At 48.2% G+C, this 16,466-nt stretch overlaps 3 protein-coding genes across 3 annotated transcripts; 2 read left to right on the top strand and 1 right to left on the bottom strand.

The window, feature by feature from the left end:
- Positions 1-1,302: 1,302 nt before the first annotated feature.
- F4807DRAFT_164731 (uncharacterized protein) lies at positions 1,303-2,675 on the top strand. Its single transcript, XM_047993377.1, has one exon. It carries the CDS (start codon positions 1,510-1,512, stop codon positions 2,209-2,211), a length of 702 nt encoding a protein of 233 aa, XP_047852604.1. The 5' UTR covers positions 1,303-1,509; the 3' UTR covers positions 2,212-2,675.
- A 1,498-nt stretch (positions 2,676-4,173) lies between these two features.
- Positions 4,174-11,272, bottom strand: F4807DRAFT_164712 (uncharacterized protein). Its single transcript, XM_047993376.1, has 3 exons — positions 6,194-11,272; positions 5,044-6,132; positions 4,174-4,990 (listed from the first exon to the last, which is right to left on the bottom strand). The coding sequence occupies exons 1-3, from the start codon at positions 10,943-10,945 to the stop codon at positions 4,874-4,876; spliced, it is 5,958 nt and encodes a 1,985-aa protein (XP_047852603.1). The 5' UTR covers positions 10,946-11,272; the 3' UTR covers positions 4,174-4,873.
- Positions 11,273-14,268: 2,996 nt separating this feature from the next.
- Positions 14,269-16,143, top strand: F4807DRAFT_164634 (uncharacterized protein). Its single transcript, XM_047993374.1, has 4 exons — positions 14,269-14,805; positions 14,886-15,159; positions 15,214-15,384; positions 15,438-16,143. The coding sequence occupies exons 1-4, from the start codon at positions 14,359-14,361 to the stop codon at positions 15,866-15,868; spliced, it is 1,323 nt and encodes a 440-aa protein (XP_047852602.1). The 5' UTR covers positions 14,269-14,358; the 3' UTR covers positions 15,869-16,143.
- Positions 16,144-16,466: the final 323 nt, after the last annotated feature.

Here is a 16,466-nt window from a genome sequence, read left to right as displayed (position 1 = left end):
GAATAGGTATAATGCTATACTTAGACAAACGACTATTGCTCTGATCCTAGAGTCCTAACTAGGTACTATATATGTACGATGCTGGTCGTGTTTTATTACCACTCGTCACTGAAGAATTCACTCGTACGATGGGTCCGAAAGCAAACCCAGGCGAACCCAGACTGCCAGACGAAGCCAGAGGCCCAGACTTTCTTCAACAGCTCATGGTTTGCGTACTCTAGGGACTTTGTTATGTACTATGTATGGGCTTTATGCCCGCGTAAACGGTACGATATGCAGAACCCAGGGGCCGCGGAAGAAAGTTGTGACGGTACGGTTACATTGGCATCTTTCTTGAAAACTTGGCTTTTTTTTTTTTTTCTTTCTTTCCTCCTTATTTTTATCCATGGGAGTATATACATACGTACATACACACATACACACATCCATACATCCATACATCTATCCATACATAAAAAGCCAGGGAGTCCTACTATGTACTTAATAATAGTAAACTCATCCCTTGTGTCTTGGGTCGCTTGAGGCCCCGCATGCATAGTACATACATAATACGGTACCATCTAGTACCATCATACGTGGGCTCCTTGCCCCCTTTTTCGGATTCGATCGACCATATCTGGACGTATTTGGTCATCTCTGGACCATTAATTGTTGATGACGTTGGCTTATGTTACCCATCGTTGCCTCGTCGCCGCCCGACCTTCTGGTAACCCGTCCGGTGGACTGACGTTAGGAACCTGGAGATTGGATCGATTTCGCCTTTTCTCTCGGGTCAGGAAACGCGGGTGGTTCGAGCGCTGAATATTCTAGGGGGGGGCACGGGACTGGATCGGCTCTTAGAGTATCCCACCGTTGCGTCGATGTCACCATGCTATCTCGGGCCTTGTCTACCGAGTACCACAGTCTGGGGTTCTGTCGTTTGTCAGTTTTCTCGCTTCTCGCAAATCTCCCCGTCAGTGAATAAGGTTTTCTGTCACTTCCGTCGCGCAACCGCTATCACATGCAGGTCTGGGCAAGAATGTGTAATAATTCCTGCTTCGAGGACCCTGGCCCTTCTTTTCTGGCTTCTCCCTTCGTTACCCGAGTGCATGTAGGAGCTCGCCTTGCTCAGCTCGAAAGCGTACGATCAGTCATATATCATCTAAAATACCCTCGTCTGCGTATTCATCTCTCCGACCACCTTGGCATGTTCCTACATTTCTATACCTAATATGTCTGATATGTCTAATATGTCTAATATACCTTCAACATCGCATTGCATCCCGAACCAGCACCGAATCTTGAAGGGTCACGATCCGTGATTGGCAAACGGGTGGAGATCAGGACCCAATAACATCCTTGCTGTTAGCACACTGACCACACTGACCTACAACTCGCTTGATCTCTCCCCTCTTCTACCTCAGTACCTAGTAAGAGAGAAAGCCTAGGCTGCTTAGGGTACATGTCTGTCGTCTCTATTTTCCCTTTTCCTCACGCCGTTACTCCACTGTTTCCCGCTCTACCTAAGTTATGTACATATCATATAGGACGTGCACCAACACCAAAGGGCTTCAGAGGGGGCTCCATTGCCCAGACGCCCAGATATCTTTTACTCTAGCGTCGAAACGTCCCGCTGCTACGACGCAAGATTCAACAAGACAGAAGCGGGCGGTCAGTCGATCCACCCAAGGATCCACGGCGCAACACTTTTGCCCTGCCCTGGCCTCGTCGTCTTGCCTTGCCTTACCTTTGCCTTACCCGGCTCGCGCTGCTGCATCAGTGCATCTCTTCCACATCCAAGCCGCGGAGAGGGACCCTTCTACGAACGTGCCAGAGGCCCAGAGGTGCCAAATGAATTGTATCGTGGTATGTGCAAAACCCCCTTGCTCCTACCCACACACCATTAGCACTCGGTGCTCTCACTCGACGAAAGATTCGTCATACTTTGGAACAATATGCGATAGGATCACCTGTATTGCGTCCTCTCTTTTTCTTCTTCTTCGATATCGAACATCGCCCGCGGAGAAGGCATTCCCAATTTTATCCTCACACGAGTCACGCACGTCGCAAGATGTTACCATGACTTACTCGGAATTTGTTAACTCGGAACTTGCGTTACATTCGAAGGACGTATATATTCCTCTAGATATAATTCGGATGCCCAGTGGTGTCCTTATTGAACCATCGAGCTGCGAAATATTCGGCCGTGCCGTGCCGTGCCGTTGGATTTAATCCTTGAGGGTTTAGATACGCTTGTATGTACCATGTATGTGCGTTGCAAGCTTTAGTACGTTACGGCAGCTGTACGAGCTTAACGCCCTTCTCCTCTTCTCTTATAGCGTAGGTCCCACGGGTATCGCCAGCAAAGTGCTTACCGCCTATCTACTGTATTCCCACCCGTTTGGATGTTGGGTTACACCGGTAAGGCCGAGCGAACTAGTCTCCTATGTTATATGAACTGTCCAACAGCAGCAGTAAGACCGATCCCAATTGCGGCAATTCGTTTACTCCAAGTTTCCAACGAAGCCTTACACCAATAGGCCGGTTCGCTGCCCTCTAGTGCCTTTACCATTTCTCTCTTCTCCCATTACCTACCTAGCATCCTAAGTTGAAAGGGATGAGTGCGAACGCCATCGTCTCATGGCCAACTTTACCTGACACTGGCTAAATTGAGGTAAAACTTGACAACACACCCCCTAGAATAAGAAAACATCCGCATGGCCGCTCAAACGTCCTAGCGTACCGTCAGACCGTATACCAGGCCAACCTACCTGGCCTATATACACGTAACGTACACTAACTTCATGTGTTTTAGGCCAAGACTGCCGCACAAACGTCGATCCATGATTCCATCGCCCGTCTGCAAGGGGAAAGATTTCGGTCCTTGGCGCGCGAAGTACCGACCTCTATTAAGCCCAACTCAGACGTGGAGCTGGAAGCAGTAAGAGAAATGCCGACAAATCGTAAGCTCTGGGCTGCGGGCTAGGATATATATATATATAACGTATAATAGTAAGACGACGACAAGGAACGAATCGGCAGTCCGACTTCCAGCGTCAGTCTCAGCCCTCCGCCGAGCATTGACGTATAAATTATATATTGACCCTCGTATCCTCGTATGATTGAGATCTAGAATCTAGATATACGTATGAGCCGGACCCTATGCCGAATGATATCCCTGGTTGCGGGCCAGGGAAAAAAAAACATTTTGTACAAAACGGGTCTGGGATATTAAGCAGCTAAGATGCCCCCATGGCCACCGGATGGACAGTGCCCTGCGCCCGAGAGGTCGGGTAGGAGGGACTTCCATCTGTTCGGGTACGTCAGGCACATGGACGTCGCAGCACGGAGTCGCAGCAGAAACTGGAACTGTTGTACGACGCGCAACGCTTATTTTTTTTTTCTTCTTTTTTTCCCCTTCCTCCCCTTCCCCTTCCAATTCCCAACTCTGTGGAACCTCTCGGCAAAAGGGGCGGTCCCATTGGGTTGGATGAGAGATAGCGTCGTATGTGGATTGCGGTAGCTGCGTAGTAGCGCGGCGCGGTATAAGCCAGAGCAAACAAAAAAAGGCTGGCAAGTCTTTCTGCATTACATTAGTAGGTACATATCTACATATCTGGCATGTCAGAACGACGCAAACAGGCCAGCCAACAGAAGAACGAAACGAGGGAGTAAGACGAGGTCTGACGGGGTCCCGACGGCTCCGTGCTCTCGTCCCAAACTCCAGAGGGTATTAATCTTCATTCAGCCTCATCGCTGCGCGTCCCAACATGCCGCCTTCTCCTTGTCATGGTTCACGTGGGTGGAGTATAGTTGGTACTTAATATAATACTACTTCCCGTCCATCCCAACGAAACATCGTGCCGTAGTGATGTGCATGAAGCAGTCAGATTGTTGGAAACGGGTGGATAACTGAAGATGAAATTCGCGGTGAGTTGGTTGATCAATGTGCCCTTCCGAGATCTAAGCACATGTCTGACTGTACTTGGGTTGCAATATTACCATGGATATCGAACCAACCGCTTGGCAGCCGGTTTTGCTGAGTAGATCTTGCAAAGTAGAAACGGCCTCGAGTAAAACAGCCATTTAGATTATTCGTCTTGGACCTACCCATCCGTCGAGAATGTAGATGATCATTAGACAAAATCCTAGAGCAATGACCTCGATGCCGATGGCTGCATTGGTGAATACATGCTCTGCTATTGATATCACACTCAACTATCGCGATGGCTCAGCAATGCCATCTTCATAGACGGCAGATTATGGTTTGTTATAAGATTTATTATAACTTCCACGCATCGCGGATTAAAAAAACAAGTTTTGATATCATCCGTCATCCGCGCTCGAACCGCCAAAATGTCCCCAATCCCATCCACCGCCGGAGTCCTGGTTCTAAATAACAAAAATACAAGAGGCCCATATGGGATACCTCCGAAGTAGCCGCCATGGATCGAGTCTATGCTATTGCAGACCCTAAAGCCTACCTAAGCAAGCTCCATGATTGCATGGCTTGGGAGAAAAGACGCGATATTTTTTTCTGTTGCTTTCATTGCTGAGATCCCATTCTTCGACCTTGCCTATACTTCGAATAATATCGTGTCCCATCGCGTCGTACATAGATAATACCCAACCAAAATGAGAAAACGCCGCGCTCGCCCACGCCTCGCCAGTAGCGTGGTAGTAGAAAGCTCTTGCTGGGGAGGCTTTTTTTTTTTACAGATAAAAGAGATTCGGAAAGCCTGGTCTGCTGGGCTTGTCTACCATTATTTCTAATAAGAACCAAAAATGGCTGGATAATTAGTGTGAGCACTCGATGCTCATGATATCGCAAGAGCAATGATTGGAATCAAGTTAAGATTCGTGGAAACTTGAAAGTAGGTTTGAGTCAGGCGGCTTAATCGTCTGCCAACTTGGCAAAATGCTTCGACCATAGCCATCCAACTAGGTTCTTAGGGTCGTCCTGATTTTTAGCAAGCCACAATTCGCCTTTCTCAGCTATGACATCGAAAATCTATAATTAAAACCGTCAGCTACAACTTTTCCTCTCGAGTGGGATCAAAATACCTCTCCTGCCTGGTACGTTAGGTAAGGGTACCCAGCTTCATGTTTAGTAGTTTCGATGTTAAATTCGAACAAAGAGGCGGCAAGCCACAGGACATTATATCCATTGATGGGTTGTCGTTCCCGAGAAGAAGCACGAGAAGATGCTTGAGATGGCCGTGGAAGCCGCTCTTGACTATCAGATGGAGGAAGTGCAGACTGGAATATGCCAGAGAAGCGTTGGTTGTCGGTTGACTGATGTGGAGAAGGGTACATCGAATTGGAGTAACGTCTTGAGTGCGCGCCGGACTCCGTGCTTTGTCTCGGGACACCGGTTGAATCATAGCTCTGTCCGGTTCCAGGTCGCACGGGTGCAGGCCCCACCGGTCGAAAGGCGCTCGACGACTCAGGGGTGTGAAGCGAGCCTGAGCCCGGACGTCCTTGTGCGTTGACCCCGCCGTAGTAATCACGATAGTAGTACTGCTGAGGGCTCGGGATGGAGGCAGCAGTGGGCGAAATGGTGAATTGGCCGCTGTGGCGCTTCATGAAGTCAGGCGTAGGCAAACTTGGAGCTGCATCGCTGCTCAAGGATAGTCCTCTGCCGCGAGGTGAAAATTCAGCCCTAGAACGAAGTCCTAAGAAGGATCCGTCAGTGCTGGTTGACTGAGACGGGCGACCTTTAGAGCCTGGATTTATGATGCCGATGTTGTTGATCTGTTCGTCTTGGAATTTGTAATCGCGTTGGAAGGTAGATACGATGTCTGCGATTTCTGGAACATCGGAGTCTCCGAGCACTATCTTGACTTTATCCTGCCATATAGAGAACCATTGGGTTTGTATGTTGACGAAGTTTGCGAGGCAGATCTTGCCAACCTTTTCCGTCAACGCAGAAAGCTTGGGCAACTCCTTTTTAAGCGCCTCGTTCAAAGCTTCGTATTGTTCGATGAACTCGGAAAGTTGCTTGTCGATCTTCTTACCACTCTTCTTGAGTTGAACTGACTTCTCGTAATCTAGGCGGCGTTTTGCCCGTTTCTTCATGGCTAACGATGGGTTGCCATATGACTTGATTACGAGCTCGAAAGGTTCAATGACTTGCTTCCGAACTTGAGAGAGCTGGGTGATTATGTGACGTTAGTCCAAGACAACATTTATAGAATAGAAGGGATAGACTGACATGTTGCTCTAGTGCAACTTTTTCTATGTCTCTCATAGACACGTTAAACCGGACCCACTTGCTTTCGATTTCAGGATGAGGCGAGGGTTGGAGTCTCATAACGAGCTCCATCGAAGATAAGTACTGCAAAAACTCATGAACGTATTCTGTAACCTGCCTCGTGTAGAATTCGACATCCCTTAGAACAACTTGTAATCGAAGATAATCGTCCCCGAATCTCTCGTGAAGCTTGAGATATTCTGGATCTTCTTCCGGCCTATGAGTCGCCTGCAACTTATCGACCCTTTTGCCAAAGGCTCTGGCAAAGCCGGCTCTGACGTCTGATTCCTTGCGTTTTCTACCGACTATCTGCCCAACCAATTCGAAGTTCTTCTTTGTTTTATTGATCTCCTCTATCGCGTTTTCGAGGCCTACTTTGGCAGATTCAAGGAACGGTCGATCTGGATGATCTGCAGGTGTTTCGTGAAGAAGCTGGATAAGAAGGTTTGGATATTTCGTAATTCTCTGCATTGGTTTGATAAGCAAAGAATCTAAATTCCATGCTTTCGTCAAATCCCTTGCAACCTCGTTGCATTCGTTTAACCAGACTTTCACCGTTGGATCTTCCTGGATCTGGATTAATCGTTTCGCAGCATGGTCGCTGTTTTTAAGGAAAGTTTCATGTACCGCCTTCATCTGTTCCATATTACGAATGAAAATGGGCCCAAGTGACGTTTGTCTATCCCTACCGTCGCTTAGGTGCCCTGTAGCAGGTGTGGATGTCGTTGATGTCGTTGCCGAAAGGGGAGTGCCGTCAGGAAGGGTCGAGGTCTCCTTTGGTAGTTGATTTCGGTGTACCTTAGGAGTGTAAACGCTAGACACGCCTTCCTTAAGCTCTGTTAAGAATCCCGAATGGAATCTGATTATTTTATCAGTGTTGCGGAAAATCAATTTAATGGTCTTGTCATCAAGCTGTGGGCAAGCTTCAGCCGTGCCTTTGTAGATCTCTTCGACAATATTCATATCCCTAACGAAAAATGCTTCGGTATCGATCAGCTCCTTAATAGTCTCCAGCCGCGTGAACAATCGTTTCCTCTCTTTCGGCGTAAGTCCCGTGGTATCTTCACCCTGGTCGATACTTTCTGCTAAAGTCTGTTGGCTGTCCAATATTATTGAGTGAGCAGGGAGCCGCTCTGATATTTCCAGAGAGCCTTGGTATGCTGTACGAGAGCCAGATTCGGATTGACCATAGTCTTCGCTCTCCCTTCTAGAAGGGTCCACTGAGAATAAACTCTGATCATCTTTCCCAGGTTGCAGCACGTAACTATTAGGTCTCGTATCATCGAAGTATTCGCTTTGCGGTGCAGACCTAGGAACGTCATGTAGTGAGCTGACATCGGGAGGCGGTGGTGGAGCATGATCAGGTCGTGACGGGATAGGACTATTTTCTTGTTCGTCGTAGTCTATTATGAAACCGTCCCCGGTGTTGAGCTCAGGAAGTTGGTGAGAGGGATGAGGTAGTAAATCTTGGTCCTGGAGTTTGCTAGAAGACATTTCAGAACTGCAAGGCGTCTCCCTACGGTCTTGGTCGTACTGATATGGCTGTGACATGGAACTAGACTCCGATATTGAGTGACTATCACGATACGCTGAATCGCGATTTTGTAGATTTCGATTCTTCAGTTCGTAGTCCGAGTATGCATCCTGAGTGTTGATAGAGTAATCGGTCCAGACAGTAGTTTGGCTCACTCTGTTCATTGACTCCGAAGTTCTGGGTACGGTGAGGCTTGGAGCAGTGCCCATGGTTCTCCGGGAGTCCGTGGAGAAACGTGAGTCCTCCATCTCATGTTGCCTGGGACCAGCGACATTGTTGCTATCTGGAAACTGAGGGCTGGATCCTTCAGAGATATCCGCAATGGAGTCCTTGATGATGGGACCGACGAAGAACTCCTCGATCTCGCTAAGGCCAGCACTCGGCCCGGTTTGCTCGTCGTTTGGACCGAGCCCGCTGCCGTAGGAGAGTTTACGAGATAGACCAGACGGTTTGAGTTGAGAACTCTCCGCTAAATCACAATCGTCAGGGAATTCCGGATACGTAGACTTATCAACCACATGTGCAGAGGGCGAGAAGTCCGAATCACGGCCAATAATGGTTACCTTCGTAGGATACGACTGGGGTGGGGGCGGCTGAGGGGAGTATTCTTCGTCGTCGTCCTGATAGGAGCCTGGAATGGCGTGGCTTGTATCGGATTCGTTCGCTATCGGAATAGGTTCCGTTCGTTCTAATTTTGTCTCCGTGGAGGGATCTAACGAGATATTGACGGAGAAGCTATTGTCATTAACACAATCATCCTCAAATGGAGATCGATACTCTAATTTCGAGTGTGTTGAATCGGCGTAGTTCTTGTCCCCAACCTTACTAACGTCTGACCGCACTGGGATTTCTTGTAGCGGAGGGTCCGTTTGTGGTTCAGCGTCAAATTCGGTGGTGTTTGAGATGGCGGAAGGGGGTGCTTCGTCTTCGTCTTCTGTAATTCCTGCCGTCGGAAAACTCCCAGGTATACCTAGCGTCGGGGAATCTTTTTGACCAGGCCCTGATACGGCAGTAGTATTCGTCCCAGCTTGCACAAGGTTTGTCGTAATTGTTAACGGCACTTGCTCTACGGCTGATATTTCAGTGCCTACAGGACTTTCGACATGACTACCCTCAGACTCTTCCTGGCTCCTTTCTTCTAGACGTTCCCTCTCTAAACGCTCTTCTTCGAGTTGTTGTTCCTCTAGACGCTGCACCTCGAGGCGCTGTTTTTCAGCAGCGAGCCTGGCTTTTGCAGCCTCGGTCTCGGCTTCAGCCTTTCGCCTCCTCTCATCGGCAAGCTTCTTAGCAATCGCCCGAGCTTCGCTCTCTCGAATAGATTTTGTGTACGATCGTTTAATCTGCTCCCGTCGCGATTCGAAGTCGATTGGACCCACGGAAATCTTCCGTCTACGCGTTCCTTGGTCAGCAAAGGTCGCTCCAGACCGCCCCCCGGTTCGCGACACCGACCGGTCTCGGTCAACAGCCTTCATTCTGGAGCTAGCGGTGGTCGCCGAAGAAACTGGCTGACGCGGTCGTGAGCTTCGTAGTGGTGGTGATAATTTTGGTGGGGGTGTTGAGATGTAGGCGTTAAGCCTGGTGCCATTATTGGGCGTGTCCGAATTCAGTCGGGTTGGTCTCCTGCTAGCAGTACTGGAACCGCTATTGGGCGTCTTCGCCCGTGAAGCCGGTATTGACTTGTTCGTTTTCCCTTGGATTTGGGGTCGTCTTCGTGTGGACGGTGAATTCGATCTTGTTGATGTTGGGCTAGAGGAACCTGAAGGACTGTTAAGTTTACGCACCGAAACGGGCAACCTCGAAGCCGTCGAGGGCGATCCCCGATCTATGTGGAGCTTAGGGCGTGGAACTTTAGGTGCGTGCGACTGCGCTGGTCCCGGTTTAGTCCCAGCAATGTCGCTTTGCGATCGGATGTGGGCCTTAGCAGAATTAAGATTTTTGGCCTCGGGCTCGTCTTGAATTGCAGAGCTCCCATCCGCGTTACGATACCAATCGCTCGGCGAAGGCGGTTCAACATCGGCATGTGAGAAGCTCCGCTGACGTAGACGGTTTGGATTATGTAGGTTTGACTCGGAAGTTCGTCTCGTCCTAGCGCCCTCGATCCCATAACCAGCCGCCCCGGTGTCTAGCTCGCCAGGCGCTATCTCGCCGAATAGAAGGTTACGAGGCTGAGGGACCGGCGGGGTTGATATTGGTGAGTGAGCTGGTGAGAGATTGCTGGTGGACTTTGATGCTTGAATGTGGGACCCGACCGAGACTCGAGGTTTCGCTATACGGCTCGCGAAGGACTGTGAGTTATTGGATAGCTGATCCTCGGCGACTGATTTGTTCCTTTGTGTTACCCGCGTCACCGACGATCCTGTTCCGGACTCCAAATCACGCGTTACGGACGACCGCAACGTAGCGTATGACGGTTGGCCATTTGTTGGAGAAGGACCACTTACTTTACGATATCTCGGCGATGAAGATGTCTCTCTGATTGGAATGCGTGGGGTGGTTGTGGTCTGGCGGGCGGTGGAATTACTCGACTGCGCCGCATTCTGGTCAAACCTTTTCTTTAAATCCTTCACGCTGGTCTGGGGACCGCTACGGCCCCCATATGGGGAAGTCGGTGCAGCTCTAGACTTTGGGGCACTCCCAGACTGTTTATCATCGACGGGGGCCGATACGGATCGTGTAGCAGGTCTCCTTGTGGCAGATACAGCGGGGTGCTTCGGAGGCGGCCCGTTCCCGTTTGATCGTAACGAAAGATTCTGGTCTTGCCTTGGGACAGGCAAGGTTGACGCCATTAATTCTTCGTGGGTCGGGTCTGATAAAGGCGTGTGGGTGCTACGATAGTTCCTATAAAAATCGTCGGGATCTACGACGGCCACGGGCTCGACACTGGTCGCGTTCGCATGGGCGGCGTGAAAGTTACTCGAGGCATAGGACGCGAATTCGGACGGAGACAGTGTGGGAGGCTGGTTAAGATTGGTCTCGTAGATGCGATCGTCGTAGCCAGAGGAGTCAAAGGCTGGTAGATTAGAGTTTGGGTGAGGATAGTACTGCTGTTGCTGGTGTTGTTGGTGGTGGTAGTTGTGATAGCGCTTCGGCGGCTGGTGTCTCGTTGGACTTGGACTGGACTGGGATTCAAAATTATGGGTTGCCAACGTCACACCAAGGAGTTCCTCCTCTTCCTGCATCTTCTGAACATCACCCTGACATTCAGGCGCCGATAGAATATTGTACAATACAAAATAATGAAAGTAGGTAGGTCAAGCCGAGCAAGGGTTCTTTTCCGGGCTACGTTGTCGAATTAGCTTGGGTTGCCTTGAACCTTCCTAACCCTAGGCGACTCAGGCTTCGAGCCTCTACTGTGGGAGTAATTGGACGCCAATGATCGATGGTGAGGTAGCAGCGAGAGTGTGGGGGGTGGGTAGGCTTGCAAGCGTGTGCATGCGTGCAGGCGTACACACACAGTAGTCAAAAAAGGGATTTTTGGAAAGCCATTCGACACTGTTAGCATGGGAAGACCCGCCCCTGGCTAGCTCTTGAAAGCTGTTTGGTCGTTTGGGACGTCTCCCCGAGCTTGAGTTGATGCGCTGGCAGGCCTGGCATGCAAGGTGATTTGGTGGAAGAGTTTAGTCGTTTGGCCTTTTTTTTTTTCTTCGGTCGTTTGGTAGTTTGCGTAAGGTTCGGGGGTGAGGACAAGAAAGAGGCGGTACGCTTTAACGGCCTTCCATGGTTGCTCTAGATTAACTCAAGAAAATAAACTAAAAAAAATCCACGGATGGTGGAAAGATGTAATGTTGAGGCTACCAACTAATAAAACTTACGTAGCTACCTCCTCGGTTACCTTACATTTGTATGGAGAAGTCGCTATCCGGATAGGTATCTGGGCCATCCAAGGCAAGTGCACTCCCACCCCAAATTCGCAGGTTCGTATCCATTTGATACCGTTTAGTTTGGGACCTTGTGTGTCCTAGCTCCGTCCATTGGACTTGGCTTCCCATGGAGCTTGGTACTGGTAAGTACGGTGAGTACTTAGGTACATGCCTATCTCCATATCTAGGATCATACCAGGGATCATGGCTGTTCATGCCGCAAGCATCAATCAAGGTACGAAGCCGCAAAAGTTCAACTTGGTACATCATTTCCAATCTTTATTTGGATCGCAGCCTGGGAATTGCGATACACAGCTCAGCAGATGCGGCTTTATTTCATATGATGGGGCCTTCTTGAGTGGTGGAAAAAGATTAGGGGTCATAAGCCGTTCCGCTGCATTTGCATTGGAGATCGAACCGACGGAGAACATATCCCGGACCGCTATAGGTTGGTAGATCTATTATCCAGCATCTCCTCCACAAGTAAAACCGGCGAGTCAGTGAGTCACTTGAACTACTAACTCTTCATAAGAGGGTTGTTAGCACATTCAAATCAACGATTCATGTCTAATTGACCAACCTACTATCAGGTAGGTACGCGTGGATTTGTATGAACGAAAATTTTAGGGATGGAAAAAAAAAGGAAAAAAAACTGAAACTCCCTGTTATCAAATAGCTGCTATGTTATCATGGATATCGTTGGTAGTTTTACCATTATCCATCCATGCGAAAGCTTGCAATACACTTCTAAGCTTACGTAGCTGTGGGCTTCCCAGGTACCTATGTTTTCTTTTTCCGCTTTCTGGGGAAAAGGGGGTACTACACACAAGCCGTTCGTCCAGTAATGAGACGTATTAGGAACGTCTCAGGAGTTAAGCTAGCCAGTTAAGTAAGCAATTAAATGAAAAAGCGAGTCGCTCAAAGGCCGAATAGGTTTTTTAAACCTCGTAATTCATACACCTAAAACCAAGCCACAATTCTTGGATCCCTTGCTGGAATTTTCTGAATGGTCGTCAAATTGACCTATAGACAATCAAAAGGCAGGAAATCCGGTCACGTCTGAATTATTTATTCTCCATTACTAATGTGTATTGGATGCGTTGCAACCCGTCCCTGGTCTCACTTGGTAACTCATGGGGTAGAAGAAGCGCTCTGGAAAACGAAATAGACCAGTTGGCAATGGAATACAACGTAAAATTCAGACAGGAGTGCATGCAGCTTGCATAATTCCATCGCAGCCACCCATTCACTCTCAATAATCTCGGAGGGTTTAATCAACGGAGCAGAAGCCACAATTTATACCAGACTTGCTCGTCCGTCATTATAATCAACCTGAGTATACCGATTGATGACTGCAGAAAGTGAGCCTGGTATCTAGGTATTTAGTTGACTTACAAATTGACCCGCATATGTATGTGGAAGCGTCAGTGTGCATATCGACGGCTGATGCATCAGACCGTGATCGCAAGGGGAAAGTCGCAGTCCATGATTGACGAATAACCCCCTATCGAAGACAACACAACCAACCCAAGCTTGGTCACTTAAGACCTCATCGATAAACCTCTACTACAGAGTTCAGGATTGGTCAACCTTATTCGTCCCAGAAGCTATTGTGCTGCATGATGGTTTGCCTTTCGGATCAAGCCAGTGGATGTTACAGAATGGCTCTATCACGATCCTTTGCGCCACTGCACCTCTTTTCTCCTATGCACGTCTTAGGCACGACTTAAACCCGGTAATCGTGTGTTAACGAGCCAATTGATATAATAGAACATATGAATTATAATACAAATCGTTGCTAACAACTGGGCAAACACGGTTTACATAATGAGGTAACCTATTTCAACGTGCCTATCTCGATGTCTAATGTGAATCTGACAGCGCCCAACCTGGAGTCTAACCGGCCTGGCCGGTTCAGAAGCTGGTCGGCAAACAATTTGGGAGGATCGAGAATAAAAAAGAAACATTGTAGTTGTATCGTCACCTGCTGTGTTATAAGTTTGCTTCAACTCTTCCTCAGCAGGAATAAGGATCATGATCTTGTCTCGGTAAAGTTTCAATATGTCATGAATTACCTATAGAAAGTCGAGTTCTAACGGTGACACAAAATGCATATTAAATGTAATTGCACATAGTAATATGGTCACTTTCTTAGATGCATATGTTTTCGCTTTAGTTGAAATTGAAGGGTGATAGGATTCAAGTAAAAAAATACCTGCGAAGGTACGAAGCCTTCCATGTGGTACATGAATCGATGATGTCCTACGATCTCAGTAGGATATCTTGTTACCCACTGAAAGTGGGTTGATTAATATGGGTCTGAACTCCTTTACGGGGCCGTGCCGAACGGGGAACGGGCCTTTAAAGTTGGAAGGTTCAGGGCAATCAATACTTTGGTACAATCAGACGCGTATTTACATCGACATGTCCTTCCACGCGATACGATGCTAATCTTATATCGAACATCTTCCAATCGCCATCAACAGGCCTGCATTCAAGATTCCAAACTCGTAGGAAGACGAAAAATTCTCACCGAATCTCTAGGACCTGAGCATTTAGAGTGATTGCTACCAGATAATTAAGCCGTCCAGTTTTTATGTTGGGACGGGGCAACAGCACCTTAGGCATATCCCTAGCATAAAAGCACCAGTACCATGGTCCCCGACCTAACGTGAATGCCAAATTCGGCCAGTACCAAGCCTCCCTTGAGCATCACGTTATGAGGCTGCACAATGCCTCGTCCAAGGAAGCGGAAGCGTCCGGACTCCGTCAAAGGCGGTTTAGATGCTAGACCGCCAGTAAAGAAAGGGAAGACACAACCTGAGACCAGTCAGCAGTCGGCGCCTGTGCAAGCCCAGCATGCTGTACTCAACCAATTCTATCCGCAGGTACTTACCTTGCGTAATTATGTCCTCTCTAAGCTACCTGCTACTTCTAGACTTAGAAGAAAAAAGGTCGCTGCCGTCGGCATAGCCAAGAAGCCTTCGGACTCGGCTCTTTCGGATGTAGAGCAATCATTGGGCATTTTACTTGACAGCACCCTCGTCGGAATTCCAGATGGACTACGAAGTCCGGAAGATCATATTTTGGTGGGATGGAAGAACTTCTCCCAAAAGGGGGACGAGTCCTACGTCACCCTGTCTAACGGCGTTGCTGGATTTGTCGAGACACAGACACTTGTACGACCCGGATTCCTTCCTCGTATTCATAAAATATTCATGATCGTTGAGTGCCTTGCAGATAAGCTAATATTAGAAAGCTACTAGAATACGTTGTAAGAACATTATTCTCGAGGGAAAAGACAGGCACATGGCCGAAGCATCTGCTCTGCGACGGCTTCACCACAAATCGTGGCTTAGGGCTGCGTCAAATTCGACCTAACCCGCATTTTGAGGCGTTAAGAGAGCCACCATGGCCGCAAGTCCTCGCCTTAATGGGCGAGTCGGGAGAACGCATCATGATGGACTTACTCCTTGACTGCGCCATTTTTATCACCGTAGAAGCAGGTGCGAATAATTTTTGTCAGATCAGTGGTGAGTAGTCCTGGATGGTAGCATGGCCAACATCTCATATTTACTCAAACCTAGGAAAGCCGCTGTCGGATGTTGAGGCTAGTAGCCACGAGAAGACGGGACAGCGACTCGTTAGCGATGCTGCGAAAACACCATCAGAGATCGTCTTCGTTCGTAATCGCATGCTGTACGCGAGAGCTGCTCTGAATGCCCGAGGTGTCGTACACTTTGGTCTTAGACATATCCGTGAGACCCTCGTGACTTTATATTCTATATGAAAAGTTAGCTGATATTAATAGATGTATTGAATCGATCTCCGTATAGCCAGCTTGGCGAGGAGGAGGGGCAACCAGATGAAAGTAGGCAGAAAACAAGCCTACAGAATGAAGCCCATACTCTGAGAATCATGATGTACATGTTCCCTCGTCAATTTGGACTTCACAACGCGTTTACCTCGAAGGTCAATTTCAAGGAAACATCACAAAGGCTCAAAGATTATACGCTAAGGGAAGAAGAAATCTTACAAAAGTTTGGCCGACTCAATGAGTCGACTACTCGAGTCAAGACTCCTAAAAGATTGAGAGGTTTAGTCACGGAATTGATACGAAAACTACAGATCTTACACCAACGTTGCTCCTACTCAAAGCTCATCCAACACCACTGCCCAGTAAGTCCTTGTAGCCGTCAAAAGTCAACAGAACTGACTTTTCAAGCTTCACGATTCACTTGATCACCGAGAAATTGAGGTAGTTGAAGCCGGTGTTATCCGTAAGGTTTCTCGTAAAGTAGATGTGTTGCGAAAGAATATTACACCGCAGTTCCAAAAGCAACCACCTCTAGTCCAAGGGAGCTCAATACCGTCTATCTTTGATCTAGCAACTCCATCTGCGAATATTTCTGCCTTCTGCCAGGCCGTTCTGAAAAACATTGTTCCTAATGACTTCTGGGGCAATAGCTCCGCAGCTGAACATAATGAGAACACGTTTCTCAAGGAAATAGATCATTTCATTCTGTTGAGACGGTTTGAAGTGATGTCACTCCATGAAGTCATGCAGGATATGAAGGTTAGTGCTACAACATCATGTTGACATTGAAAGACGATCCAACTAACGCCGAAAAGCTGACAGAAATAGACTGGCTTGCACCTCCAAAGCTTAGGGGGGCGAAGACTTCTCAAACAGATCTGCAAAAGCGTCGCGAGCTATTCACTGAATTCTTGTACTTTTTGTTCGATTCTCTTCTGATACCCCTGATCCGCAGTAACTTCTATGTCACTGAGTCGAATGTCCACAAGTACAAGCTGTTTTTCTTTCGCCATGATGTATGGC

The sequence above is a fragment of the Annulohypoxylon truncatum genome (assembly GCF_022578515.1).
Source record: "Annulohypoxylon truncatum strain CBS 140777 unplaced genomic scaffold F4807scaffold_24, whole genome shotgun sequence".
NCBI lineage: Eukaryota > Fungi > Ascomycota > Sordariomycetes > Xylariales > Hypoxylaceae > Annulohypoxylon > Annulohypoxylon truncatum.
This window is presented reverse-complemented; position numbering and strand designations above follow the sequence as displayed.